Raw genomic sequence first — 14,311 nt, 5'->3', positions numbered from 1 at the left:
GCTCCCGGTCTTCATCCCCATTGTAAAGATGAGGCCCAGAGAATAATAATAATAATGTTGGTATTATTACCAACGTTAATAACATTAATAATAATGTTGGTATTTGTTAAGTGCTTATTACGTGCCAAGCACTGTTCTAAGCGCTGGGGAGGTTACAAGGTGATCAGGTTGTCCCATGGGGGGGGCTCACGCAGTTTTTTAATCCCCATTTTACAGATGAGGTAACTGAGGCCCAGAGAAGTGAAGCGACTTGCCCAGAGTCACACAGAGAAGCAGCGGGGCTCAGTGGAAAGAGCCCGGGCTTGGGAGTCAGAGGTCACGGGTTCAAATCCCGGCTCCGCCGCTTGTCAGCTGTGGAACCTTGGGCAAGTCACTTCACTTCTCTGGGCCTCAGTGACCTCATCCGGAAAATGGGGGTGAAGACTGGGAGCCCCCCAGTGGGACAACCTGATCACCTTGTAACCTCCCCAGCGCTTAGAACAGTGCTTTGCACATAGTAAGCGCTTAATAAATGCCATTATTAAAGAACCCGGGCTTTGGAGTCAGAGGTCACAGGTTCAAATCCCACTCCGCCGCTTGTCAGCTGTGGGACCTTGGGCAAGTCACTTCACTTCTCTGGGCCTCAGTTCCCTCATCTGGAAAATGGGGATGAAGACTGTGAGCCCACCTTGGGACGACCTGATCACCTTGTAACCTCCCCAGCGCTTAGAACAGTGCTTTGCACATAGTAAGCACTTAATAAATGCCATCATTACTATTATCACTGTGTAACCTCCCCAGAGCTTAGAACAGTGCTTTGCACATAGTAAGCGCTTAATAAATGCCATTATTATTATTATTATTTAATGGCATTTATTAAAGGCTTACTCTGTGCAAAGCACTGGGAGGTTACAAGGTGATCAAGTTGTCCCACGGGGGGCTCACAATCCCCATTTTACAGACAAGGCAACTGAGGCCCAGAGAAGTGACGTGACTTGCCCCAAGTCCCACAGCTGACAGTTGGCGGAGCCAGGATTTGAACCCATGACCTCTGATTCCAAAGCCCGGGCTCCTTCCACTGAGCCCCGCTGCTGCAGGGAGCGGGTGTGTGGGGGAGAAGACGGAGAAGGAAGTTGTGCTCGGATGGCAGAATTTCGGAGTTAGTGACTAGAGATTCATTCATTCATTCAGTTGTATTTATTGAGCGCTTACTGTGTGCAGAGCACTGGACTAAGCGCTTGGGAAGAACAAGTTGGCAACATATAGTGACGGTCCCTACCCAACAGCGGGCTCACAGTCTAGAGATGATCTCCCCCTCCATCTCTCCCCTCAAACTCTTCTAGCTCTATTAAATTGTCTTCTCCCAATCGCTTAGTCCGGTGCTCTGTACACAGTAAATGCTCAATAATAATAATAATAATAATAATAATGGCATTTATTAAGCGCTTACTATGTGCAAAGCACCGTTCTAAGCGCTGGGGAGTTTACAGGGTGATTGGTGGTCCCACGGGGGCCTCACAGTCTTAATCCCCATTTTCCAGGTGAGGGAACCGAGGCCCAGAGAAGTGAAGTGACTTGCCCAAGGTCCCGCAGCTGACAGGCGGCGGAGCCGGGATTTGAACCCGTGACCTCTGACTCCAAAGCCCGGGTTCTTTAATAATGGCATTTATTAAGCGCTTACTACGTGCAGAGCACTGTTCTAAGCGCTGAGGAGTTTACAGGGTGATCAGGTCGTCCCAAGGTGGGCTCACAGTCTTCATCCCCATTTTCCAGATGAGGGAACCGAGGCCCAGAGAAGTGAAGTGACTTGCCCAAGGTCCCACAGCTGACAAGCGGCGGAGCCAGGATTTGAACCCATGACCTCTGACTCCAAAGCCCGGGTTCTTTAATAATGGCTTTTATTAAGCGCTTACTACATGCAAAGCACTGTTCTAAGCGCTGGGGAGGTTACAAGATGATCAGGTTGTCCCAGTGGGGGGCTCCCAGTCTTCATCCCCATTTTCCAGATGAGGGCACTGAGGCCCAGGGAAGCGACGTGACTTGCCCAAAGTCACACAGCTGACAATTGACGGAGCTGGGATTTGAACCCACGACCTGTTATCACCGTGTAACCTCCCCAGAGCTTACAACAGTGGTTGGCACATAGGAAGCGCTTAATAGATGCCATCATTATTATTATTATAATTTAGTGGCGGAGCCGGGATTTGAACCCACGACCTCCGACTCCGCAGCCCGGGCTCTTTCCACTGAGCCACGCTGCTTCTCTTTGTTACGTCAACTGCGCTTTTTGGGGGGGCGGTGGGGGGGGGGGGGGAGAAAAGTTTACATCTTTTAAGTTTCAAAGCCAAGCAATTTCCCAGGAAACCTCAAGGTGCTAGTTTCAGTTCATTCATTCATTCCTTCATTCATTCAATCGTATTTATTGAGCGCTTACTGTGTGCAGAGCACTGGACTAAGCGCTTGGGAAGTACAAATTGGCAACATATAGAGACAGTCCCTACCCAACAGTGGGCTCACAGTTGGGTAGGGACTGTCTCTATATGTTGCCAATTTGTACTTCCCAAGCGCTTAGTACATCATCATCATCATCAATCGTATTTATTGAGCGCTTACTGTGTGCAGAGCACTGGACTAAGCGCTTGGGAAGGACAAGTTGGCAACATCTAGAGACAGTCCCTACCCAACAGTGGGCTCACGGTCTAAAAGGGGGAGACAGAGAACAAAACCAAACATACTAACAAAATAAAATAAATAGAATAGATATGTACAAGCAAAATAAATAAATATACAGTGCTCTGCACACAGTAAGCGCCCAATAAATACGATTGATGGATTGATAGAGCGGGGAGACGGACCACAAAACAAAACATGTGGACAGTCGTCAGAATAAATAGAAGTAAAGCTAGAGGTGCACATCATTAGAGAAGCGAAGAGCCCGGGCTTTGGAGTCAGAGGTCACGGGTTCAAATCCCGGCCCCGCCCATTGTCAGCTGGGTGACTTTGGGCGAGTCACTTCACTTCTCTGGGCCTCAGTTCCCTCATCTGGAAAATGGGGATTAAGACTGGGAGCCCCCCCCGGGGGACAACCTGATCACCCTGTAACCTCCCCAGCGCATAGAACGGTGCTTTGCACGTAGTAAGCGCTTAATAAACACCATTATTATTATTATTATCACCTTGTAACCTCCCCAATGCTTAGAACAGTGCTTGGCACACAGTAAGCGCTTAGTAAATGCCATCATTAGCAAATAAATGGAACAGTAAATACGAAATCCGTACTCTAATGAAGATTCACCGCCTCCCGTGTTGAGGGCCAAATTGTAGTCTGTTTTAGGAGGAAGTTGTTAAAAAAAAAATACGATCAATAAATACGACCGATTGGATCGATGGAAATCTCGGGCCGACGGACCTCCTCCTTTCTGAGGAAGTTGTAGAAAAGCAATACGATCAATAAATACGACCGATTGGATGGATGGACGTCTCGGGCCGACGGACCTCCTCCTTTCCGAGGAAGTTGTAAAAAAGCAATACGATCAATAAATACGACCGATTGGATCGATGGACGTCTCCTCCTTTCCGTCGCTGCAGGGCGGTGACCGTCTACGACCGGCCGGCCTCTTTCTTCAGGGAGACGCCTCTGGACGTCCAGCACGAGCTGTTCGTGAAACTGGGCCTCACTCTCGCCCCGTTCAGAGCGCGGTGAGTCTCCCGAATCCCGGATCCCAAGTTCGCGTGGCCGGAAGAGTCTCGGCCTCCGCTGTGGGATCCGGCTCTTCCGGGCGGCGGTATCCACGGAAAGACCCTCCTCCCTGGTCCCTCATCCCAGGGAAGCAGCGTGGCTCGGTAGAAAGAGCCTGGGCTTGGGAGTCGGGGTCATGGGTTCGAATCGCGGCTCTGCCACTTGGCAGCTGGGTGACCTTGGGCGAGTCACTTCACTTCTCTGGGCCTCATCTGTAAAATGGGGATGAAGACAGCCCCACGTGGGACAACCTGAACACCTTGTATCCCCCGCCCCCAGCACTTACAGCAGTGCTAGAGAAGCAGCGCGGCTCAGTGGAAAGAGCCCGGGCTTTGGAGTCCGAGGTCATGGGTTCAAATCCCGGCTCCACCAGTTGTCAGCCGGGTGACTCTGGGCAAGTCAGTTAACTTCTCTGTGCCTCAGTTCCCTCATCTGTAAAAAGGGGACTGAGACTGGGAGCCCCCCGTGGGACCACCTGATCACCTTGTAACCTCCCCCGCGCTTAGAACAGTGCTTGGCACATAGTAAGCGCTTAATAAATGCCATCATCATCATCATCATCATCCCAAATTCTCTGAGCTTGGAAAGTTGTGCTTGCTCCTTTTAGGGGGGTTGGAGGGTCATGCGCTTAGTACAGTGCTCTGCACACAGTAAGAGCTCAATAAATACGATTGAATGAATGAATAAAGGAGATTGGAGGAGCCCTGGGGAGGGGATAATAATAATAATAATAATGGCATTTATTAAGCACCTACTATGCGCAAAGCACTGTTCTAAGTGCCGGGGAGGTTACAAGGCGATCGGGTCGTCCCACGGGGGGGGGTCTCCCAGTCTTCATCCCCGTTTTCCAGATGAGGTCACCGAGGCCCAGAGAAGCGAAGTGACTCGCCCAAAGCCCCGCAGCCGACAAGCGGCGGAGCCGGGGTTCGAACCCACGACCTCTGACTCCAAAGCCCGGGCTCTCCCCACCGGGCCACGCTGCTTCTCTTCCTTGGGTCAGCTTGGCGGCGGCGGTCTGGGGGTTTCCTTTGCAGCCGCGAGGCTGGTTGGGGCGGTCGTATTTGGCGGGGGCCGGAAAGAATAATAATTAATGATGATAATGATGGCATTTATTAAGCGCTTACTAGGTGCCAAGCACCGTTCTAAGCGCCGGGGAGGTTCAAAGGCGATCAGGTTGTCCCACGGTGGGGGGGCTTCCAGTCTTCATCCCCATTTTCCAGAGGAGGGAAGTGTTCAAAGTCACGCAGAGCCGGGATTTGAACCCGTGACCTCCGACTCCAAAGCCCGGGCTCTTTCCCCCGGAGCCACGCTGCTTCCCTCCTCCTCGGCACGGAACTACGGAATCCCTCCGGCCTCGTCCCCCGAGGGTGACGGCCGGCGGTGACCCTCCGGTCGCCCCGGGGTTCACGGCGGCCGCGTCCCTGTCTCCGCAGCGGGGAGCCCCCGGACCCGACCGGCCGGAGATCCGCGTTCACGGAGCGAGACGCCCGCGGCGGGCGCGTGCGCCGGCTGGAGGGGCGGCCGGCCCTGTTGGTCAGCAGCACCAGCTGGACAGGTGCCCTCATCCCTCCCGGCCGCACGGTCTTGGGTTCGGGATCGGGGCTGGGGGGGTGTCCAGTCTATTCCTGGCCACCGGGCTGGGGCGGGGGGTGGCGGGGCGAGAGGAAGGTAACGGAAACGTACCGGGGCGGGGGACGTCGATGAGTCACGCTTGGGTTTCTCCTTTCAGAGGATGAAGATTTTTCCATCCTCCTCAAAGCGCTGGAACGTAAGTGACCTGCAGTGGTTAGCGATAATGTTGATAATAATAATAATAATGGCATTTATTAAGCGCCTCCTACGTGCCAAGCACTGCTGTAAGGGGCGGCGGGGGGGTTGTGTGGATAGAAGGTGCTCAGGTTGTCCCGCGTGGGGCGCGCGGTCTTCATCCCCGTTTCCCAGGAGCAGCGTGGCTCGGTGGAAAAGAGCCCGGGCTTTGGAGTCCGAGGTCGTGGGTTCGAATGCCGACTCCACCACACGTCTGCTGCGGGATCTTGGGCAAGTCGCTTCCCTTCTCCGGGCCTCGGTTCCCTCGTCCGTAAAATGGGGATTAAGACTGTGAGCCCCCACGTGGGGCAACCTGATCGCCCTATATCCTCCCCAGCGCTTGGAACAGGGCTTTGCGCATAGTAAGCGCTTAACAAATGCCCATTATTATTATGGGGGAACTGAGGCCCAGAGAGGTGAGCGACTCGCCCGAAGCTGACAATAATAATAATAATAATGGCATTTATTAAGCGCTTACTATGTGCAAAGCACTGTTCTAAGCGCTGGGGAGACACAAGGCGATCGGGTTGTCCACGTGGGGCTCCCAGTCTTAATCCCCGTTTTCCAGGTGAGGGAACTGAGGCACAGAGAAGGCAAGTGACTCGCCCAAAGTCACCCAGCTGGCAAGTGGCGGAGCCGGGATCGGAACCCGCGACCTCCGACTCCCGAGCCCGGGCTCTTCCCACCAGTGATGTCCTGGTTACCAGAGGGGGAGGAGGAGAGGGATAGGGAGGGAGGGAGAGAAATGTATGTGTGTGTCTTCGTGTGTCTTTTCTTTAAATACCATCTTTAATGCTGTTCGGTAGACAAGGGGTGGAGGCAGGATTAGAACCCGGCTCCCAGGCCCTGCTGCTTCTGACCTCCGGCCCTCCCTGTCCCTAGAACTGAGGCGATAAACTTTAAAACCATTAGAGAAAAAATTGGGGCCCACGTTCGAAGTAGGAGGGAAAACAGGGAAGGAGCTTTCAATCGAGTGGGGGAGGCAAGCTAAAACACACAAAAAAAGTGGCATTAAAATCTGTACATATTTACTATTCTGTTAATTTTTTTAATGTGCATTTTAGCTTTAATTCTATTTATTCTGATGACTTGACACCTGCCCACGTGGTTTTTTTTTGTTGTCTGTCTCCCCCCTCTAATCAATCAATCAATCGTATTTATTGAGCGCTTACTGTGTGCTGAGCACTGTACTAAGCGCTTGGGAAGTCCAAGTTGGCAACATAGACACTGTAGACTGTGAGCCCGTCTTTGGGTAGGGACCGTCTCTAGATGTCGCCGACTTGTACTTCCCAAGCGCTTAGTACAGTGCTCTGCACACAGTAAGCGCTCAATAAATACAACTGAAAGATTGAACGAGACTCAAAACCCCGGGGTTTTTTCCGCGTGATTCTGCTCCGCTCTGAGGGCCGGGGTGGGGATTGTCAAAAGAACAGAGTAGGCGCTCAATAAATACGACCGAAAGAATGACTGTGAGCGTTTTAGACTGTGAGCCCACTGTTGGGTAGGGACCGTCTCTAGATGTTGTCAACTTGGACTTCCCAAGCGCTTAGTACAGTGCTCTGCACACAGTCAGCGCTCAATAAATACGATTGATTGATTGAATGAAACTCAAAACCCCGGTGTTTTTTCCTTTTGATTCTGCTCCGCTCTGAGGGCCGGGGTGGGGATTGTCAAAAGAACAGAGTAGGCGTTCAATAAATACGACTGAAAGAATGAACGAGACTCAAAACTCCGGGTTTTTTTCCGTGTGATTCCGCTCCGCTCTGAGGGCCGGGGTGGGGATTGTCCAAAGAGGAGCCGGCCGTGATGCCTCGTCTGGGAGGCGGGCAGTTGTTTTTATTCCCCAAGCGCTTAGTACAGTGCTCTGCACATAGTAAGCGCTCAATAAATACGATTGATGATGATGATGATGATGATTCCCCCGTTTCCAGCTTGATTTCCTCATCTAGGCGTTCCCTCTACCTCCAAGGAAGGTAATCCTCTCCTTCACAGCCCCCAATAATAATATAATAATAATAATAATAATGGCATTTATTAAGCGCTTAATTTGCTCCAAGCACTGTTCTAAGCGCCGGGGAGGTGGCAAGGTGATCAGGTCGTCCCCCGGGGGGCGCTCACAGTCTTCACCCCCATTTTGCAGATGTGGTAACCGAGGCCCAGAGAAGCGAGGTGACTTGCCCGGAGTCACACAGCCGGCAACTGGTGCAGCTGGGATTTGAACCCGTGACCCCGAGGCGGGGGCAGCTGTGCGTTCATTCATTCGATCGTACTTACTGAGCGCTTCCCGGGTGCAGAGCACTGGACTGAGCGCTTGGGAAGTCCAAGCCGGCGACCTAGAGGGACGGTCCCTCCCCAGGAACGGGCTCACGGGCTGGAAGGGGGAGGCAGACGACAAAACGAACGTGGACGGGGGGTCAAAATCATCATCATCATCGTCAATCGTATTTATTGAGCGCTTACTATGTGCAGAGCACTGTACTAAGCGCTTGGGAAGTACAAATTGGCAACATCTAGAGACGGTCCCTACCCAACAGCGGGCTCACAGTCTAAAAGGGGGAGACAGAGAACAAAACCAAAGATACAAAATAAAATAAATAGATATGTGCAAGTAAAATAAATAAATCGGCAGAACAGGTAGAATTAAAGCTAAGTGCGCATCGTTAACAAAATAAATAGTAAGTGTTGTACAAGTAGAGTAATAAATCTGTAATAAATAAATATCCAGGTGCCGTGGGGAGGGGATGGAGGAGAGGAAAAAGGGGGCTCAGTCTGGGAAGGCCTCCTGGAGGAGGTGAGCGCTTAGTAGGGATTTCCTTCCCGCCCGAATCCCCGAGCTCCCGGTCGTTCCTGGGGTGGATCGGAGCCGAGGGAGGAAGGCAGGCTAGAGATTTTTCTCCCCTCCTTGCCTCCCCCGCCCCGCTCCGTCTTCCTCGTGACTCAGTTTCTTCCTTGCCTTGCAGGATTCGATCGGTCGAGCCGCGAAGGGGCCAGCCTCCCATCTCTGGTGTGTGTGATAACAGGTACTGTGGACTTCCAGCTTCTTTTTTTCGGGGGGGAATCAATCAATCAATCAATCGTATTTATTGAGCGCTTACTATGTGCAGAGCACTGTACTAAGCGCTTGGGAAGTCCAAATCGGCAACGTATAGAGACAGTCCCTACCCAACAGTGGGCTCACAGTCTAAAAGGGTCAGTCTAAAAGGGGAAGGGTCAGGAGACCAGACCGGAGCGCCCGGAAGAACGAGGCAGGGACGGCCCGTGGCTCCGCGGAAAGAGCCCGGCCCTTGGAGTCCGAGGTCATCATCATCATCATCATCATCAATCGTATTTATTGAGCGCTTACTGTGTGCAGAGCACTGTACTGAGCGCTTGGGAAGTCCAAGTTGGCAACATCGAGAGACAGTCCCTACCCAACAGTGGGCTCACAGTCTAAAAGTCGGGCTCACAGCCTAAAATAAATCAATCAATTCGCCGACGTACCTGCATTCCCTAGTAACCTTTCCCAGAATACGCCATCAGAAGCACAATTTTCCCCTCGGGGAGTTTTTTTGTTTTTTTTTTTTTTTAATGGCATTTATTAAGCGCTTACTATGTGCAGAGCACTGTTCTATTTGTTCTGTTCTGTTCTATTTCTGTTTTTATTTTGCTCTCCTTCATCTCTGTGGCTGCGCTTGAACCTTTTGGCCCGATGACCAATTTCCTCCAGGGTCGTCCCTCCTCCTCCTCCTCCTCCTCCTCCTCCTCCTCCTCCTCCTCCTCCTCCTCCTCCTCCTCCTCCTCCTCCTCCTCCTCTTCCTCCTGTTCTTCCTTCTGTTCCTCCTCCTCCTCCTGTTCCTCCTCCTGTTCCTCCTGTTCCTCCTCCTCCTCCTCCTCCTGTTCTTCCTTCTGTTCCTCCTCCTCCTCCTGTTCCTCCTCCTGTTCCTCCTCCTGTTCCTCCTGTTCCTCGTCCTGTTCCTCCTGTTCCTCCTCCTCCTCCTCCCGCTCTCTGAATTCTCCCCTCCGGCTCATCTCCGCCGGCCGGAGGGAATTTCGGGCTCTCCGCCGTGGGCAGCTTGCCGGAAAGGGGACGGGAGGGGTTCGGATCCCGGCTCCGCCGCTCGTCAGCTGCGGGATGTGGGCGAGTCACCTCCCTGCGAAGCAGCGGGGCTCGGTGGGAAGGGCCCGGGCTTGGGAGTCCGAGGTCATGGGTTCGAATCCCGGCTCTGCCACTTGTCAGCCGGGTGACCTTGGGCAAGTCACTTCTCTGGGCCTCAGTTCCCTCATCTCTAAAATGGGGATTAAGACTGTGAGCCCCACGAGGGACAACCTTGATCACCCTGTATCCTCCCCAGCGCTTAGAACAGTGTTTGGCACATAGTAAGCGCTTGACAAATACCACCGTCATTATTATTATTCACTGCGCCTCAGTTCCCTCAGCTGGAAAATGGGGATGAAGACCGCGAGCCCCCCCCCCGTGGGACAACCTGATCACCTTGTAGCCCCCCCAGCGCTTAGAACAGTGCTCGGCACATAGTAAGCGCTTAACAAATGCCATCATTATTATAATTATGGTATTAAGTGCGGCAATCTGTGCCGAGCATTACTATAATTATGCGTCAATCTGTGCCGAGCATCGTATCATAATTCCCTCATCTGTAAAATGGGGATGAAGACCGTGAGCCCCACGCGGGCCAACCCGATCACCCTGTATCCCCCCCAGCGCTTAGAGCAGTGCTCGGCACACAGTAAGCGCTTAACGAATGCCGTCATTATTATAATTATGGTATTAAGTGTGTCAATCTGTGCCGAGCATCGTATCGCCGTAATTCCCTCATCTGTAAAAATGGGGATGAAGACTGTGAGCCCCATGTGGGCCAACCTGATCACCCTGTGCCCCCCCCCCCCAGCGCTTAGAGCAGTGCTTGGCACATAGTAAGCGCTTAACAAATGCCATCGTTATTAGTATAATTACGGTCTGTGCGGAGCATTGTCCTAAGCACTGAGGCAGACTACAGGACAACCGGGTCGAGGACGATCGTCGTCCAGACGTGAGACAGGCTGCGATTTTAGCTCTGCGTCCCAGCCAGGTGGGAAGGAAATCCGTGATAGGTTTTAGTCTAGGTTGGGGAGGGGAGGAAGGAGAGGTGTGTGTTTGTGTGTGTGTGTGTGTGTGTGTCTGTGTGTGTGTGTGTGTGTGTGTTGGAGCTGAATCGCCAGCGGGTCTGTGCGGGAGGCCGTGGGAGCCGGGGGAGAGTTGGGGGATTTGCGGCCTTGGCTGTGGATTGGAAAATAAACCCTTAGAATCAATCAATCAGTCGTATTTATTGAGCGCTCACTGTGTGCAGCGCACTGGACCAAGCGCTTGGGAAGTCCAAGTTGGCAACATTTGGAGACGGTCCCTACCCAACAGCGGGCTCACAGTCTAAAAGGGGGAGACAGAGAACCAAACATACTAACAAAATAAAATAAATAGAATAGGTATGTACAATTAAAATAAATCATCATCATCATCATCAATCGTATTTATTGAGCGCTTACTATGTGCAGAGCACTGTACTAAGCGCTTGGGAAGTGCAAATTGGCAATATATAGAGACAGTCCCTACCCAACAGTGGGCTCACAGTCTAAAAGGGGAGACAGAGAACAAAACCAAACATACTAACAAAATAAAATAAATAGGATAGATATGTGCATGTAAAATAAATAAATAGAGTAATAAATATGTACTAACATATATACAGGTGCTGTGGGGAAGGGAAGGAGGTAAGATGGGGGGATGGAGAGGGGGACGAGGGGGAGAGGAAGGAAGGGGCTCAGTCTGGGAAGGCCTCCTGGAGGAGGTGAGCTCTCAGCAGGGCCTTGAAGGGAGGAAGAGAGCCAGCTTGGCGGATGGGCAGAGGGATTGGGGGCATTCCGGGCCCGGGGGAGGACGGGGGCCGGGGGTCGATGGCGGGACGGGCGAGAGCGAGGTATGGGGAGGAGATCAGCGGCGGAGGAGCGGAGGGTGCGGGCTGGGCCGGAGAAGGAGAGAAGGGAGGTGAGGGAGGAGGGGGCGACGGGATGGACGGCCTTGAAGCCCAGGGTGAGGAGTTTCTGCCCGATGCGCAGATTGATTGGCAGCCACTGGAGATTTTTGAGGAGGGGAGTAATATGCCCAGAGCGTTAGAACCGTGGGAACCGGGGTGGTCTTCCCCCGGTGTTGAAGACAGAGGAGCTCGGAGGGCTGGGATTACGATTGGGTGAGCGGAGAAGCGGCGCGGCTCTCAGTGGAAAGAGCCCGGGCTTTGGAGTCAGAGGTCACGGGGTCAAATCCCGGCTCCGCCGCCTGTCGGCTGTGTGACTTTGGGCGAGTCACTTCTCTGGGCCTCAGTTCCCTTGTCTGGAAAATGGGGATTAAGACTGAGCCCCCTGCGGGACAACCTGATCACCTCATAACCTCCCCAGTGCTTAGAACAGTGCTTGGCACATAGTAAGCGCTTAATAATGCCATTATTATTATTATTATCTGGTAATAATGGTGGCATCTAAGCGTTCGTTAAATGCTAAGCACTGCGCTGAGCTTTGGGGTGGATGCAGTAGGAGGGAAGCGGGGTAGCCTAGTGGATAGAGCACAGGCCTGGGAGCGGGACCTGGGTTCCAATCCCGGCGCCACCCCTTGTCTGCTGTGGGACCTTGGGCCAGTTGGTTAACTTTTTTGTGCCTGTTATCTCATCTGTAAAATGGGAATTAAGATTTTTTTAATGGTATGTATCATCATCATAATAATGATAGCACTTATTAAGCACTTACTATGTAGAAAGCACTGTTTTAAGCGCTGGGGAGGTTACAAGGTGATCAAGTTGTCCCACGGGGGGCTTACAGTCAATCCCCATTTTACAGATCAATCAATCAGTCGTATTTATTGAGCACTTACTGTGTGCAGAGCACTGTACTAAGCGCTTGGGAAGTACAGGTTGGCAACATCTAGAGACAGTCCCTACCCACCAGTGGGCTCACAGTCTAAAAGGGGGAGACAGAGAACGAAACCAAACATACTAACAAAATAAAATAAATAGAATAGATATGTACAAGTAAAATAGAGTAATAAATAAACAGATGAGGTAACTGAGGCCCAGAGAAGTGAAGTGTCTTGCCCAGAGTCACACAGCCGGCAATTGGCAGAGCCAGGATTTGAACCCCTGACCTTGGACTCCAAAGCCCGGGCTCTTTCCACTGAGCCACGTTGCTTCTCTATTTGTTGAGCGCTTACTACAGGCCCAGTCCTGTCCTAAGCGCTGGGGTAGATACAAGGTGATCAGGTTGTCCCACGTGGGGCTCACAGTCTTCATCCCCATTTTACAGATGAGGGAACTGAGGTGGTTAAGCGCTTACTAGGTACCGAGCACTGTCCTAAGCACTGGGGTAGATACAAGGTGATCAGGTTGTCCCACGTGGGGCTCACAGTCTTCATCCCCATTTTACAGATGAGGGAACTGAGGTGGTTAAGCGCTTACTAGGTACCGAGCACTGTCCTAAGCGCTGGGGTAGATACGAGGTGATCAGGTTGTCCCACGTGGGGCTCACAGTCTTCATCCCCATTTTGCAGATGAGGGAACTGAGGCCCAGAGAAGCGAAGCGACTGGCCCAAGGTCACGCAGCAGACAAGCAGCGGAGCCGGGATTAAGCGCTTACTAGGGGCCTCACGCTGTACTGAGCGCTGGGGCGGCCCCAATCCCTGTCCCACGTGGGGCTCACGGTCTCAATCCCCATTTTATAGATGAGGGAACCGAGGCCCAGTGAAGTGACTTGGCCAGGGCCACCCAGCAGACCAGCGGCCGAGCTGGAATTCGAACCCGTGACCTTCTGACCCGCCGGCCCGGGCTCTAGCCACTCTGCCCGGCTGCTCCCCCTGAGATGGTGAACCCCGATTGGCGGCACGGACCGCGTCCAACCTGCTTGGCTTGTATCTACCTCGGCGCTTAGTACAGTGCTTGGCGCATAGTAAGTGCTTAATAAATACCGTTAAAAAAAAAAAAAGGCATCAGACACCATCCCGGTCCCTTTTAGGCTGGCTCACTGTGTAAGCAGGAGGGAAAGGAGAGAAGCAGCGTGGCTCAATGGAAAGAGCCCGGGCTTTGGAGTCAGAGGTCATGGGTTCGAATCCCGGCTCCGCCACTTAATAATAATGGTATTTGTTAAGCACTTACTATGTGCAAAGCGCTGTTCTAAGCGCTGGGGAGGTTACAAGGTGATCGGATTGGGGGGCTCCCAGTTTTAATCCCCATTTTCCAGATGAGGGAACTGAGGCCCAGAGAAGGGAAGTGACTTGCCCAAAGTCACCCGGCTGACAGTTGGCGGAGCCGGGATTTGAACCCACGACCTCTGACTCCGAAGCCCGGGCTCTTTCCACTGAGCCACGCCGCTTCTCAAGTCACCCACTTGTCAGCTGTGTGACTTGGGGCAAGTCACGTCGCTTCTCTGGGCCTCGGTTGCCTCGCCTGTAAAATGGGGATGAAGACTGGGAGCCCCCCGTGGGACCACCTTGTTGCCAACTCGTACTTCCCAAGCGCTTAGTACAGTGCTCTGCACACAGTAAGCGCTCAATACGATTGATTGATTGATTGATTGACCTGATCACCTTGTAACCTCCCCGGCGCTTAGAACGGTGCTTCGTACATAGTAAGCGCTTAATAAATGCCATTATTAGTAGTATTATTATTAAAGGAGGTATTTTATGAGGAAACTTGGGAGGTCCAGGGAGAGAAGAAAAGCATGTTCGTTTTGGGTGTGGATTTAGGTTTGATTTTGGGGTGACGTACTCTTGCGTGG

General features: G+C 52.4%; 1 protein-coding gene across 1 annotated transcript in view; it reads left to right on the top strand.

Annotated features, from left to right (window-relative positions):
- The window catches only part of ALG1 (ALG1 chitobiosyldiphosphodolichol beta-mannosyltransferase), a 50,920-nt gene that overhangs the window by 30,256 nt on the left and 6,353 nt on the right, over nt 1-14,311 (top strand). The window contains exons 6-9 of the mRNA XM_038763196.1: nt 3,568-3,678; nt 5,152-5,273; nt 5,448-5,486; nt 8,485-8,544. Of these exons, the coding sequence (XP_038619124.1) occupies nt 3,568-3,678; nt 5,152-5,273; nt 5,448-5,486; nt 8,485-8,544 (332 nt within the window). The remainder of the gene's footprint in view (nt 1-3,567; nt 3,679-5,151; nt 5,274-5,447; nt 5,487-8,484; nt 8,545-14,311) is intronic.

The sequence above is a fragment of the Tachyglossus aculeatus genome, chromosome 21 (genome assembly GCF_015852505.1).
Source record: "Tachyglossus aculeatus isolate mTacAcu1 chromosome 21, mTacAcu1.pri, whole genome shotgun sequence".
Lineage (NCBI taxonomy): Eukaryota > Metazoa > Chordata > Mammalia > Monotremata > Tachyglossidae > Tachyglossus > Tachyglossus aculeatus.
The sequence above is the reverse complement of the archived record's forward strand: the minus strand, read 5'-3'. Positions and strand labels throughout refer to the sequence as shown.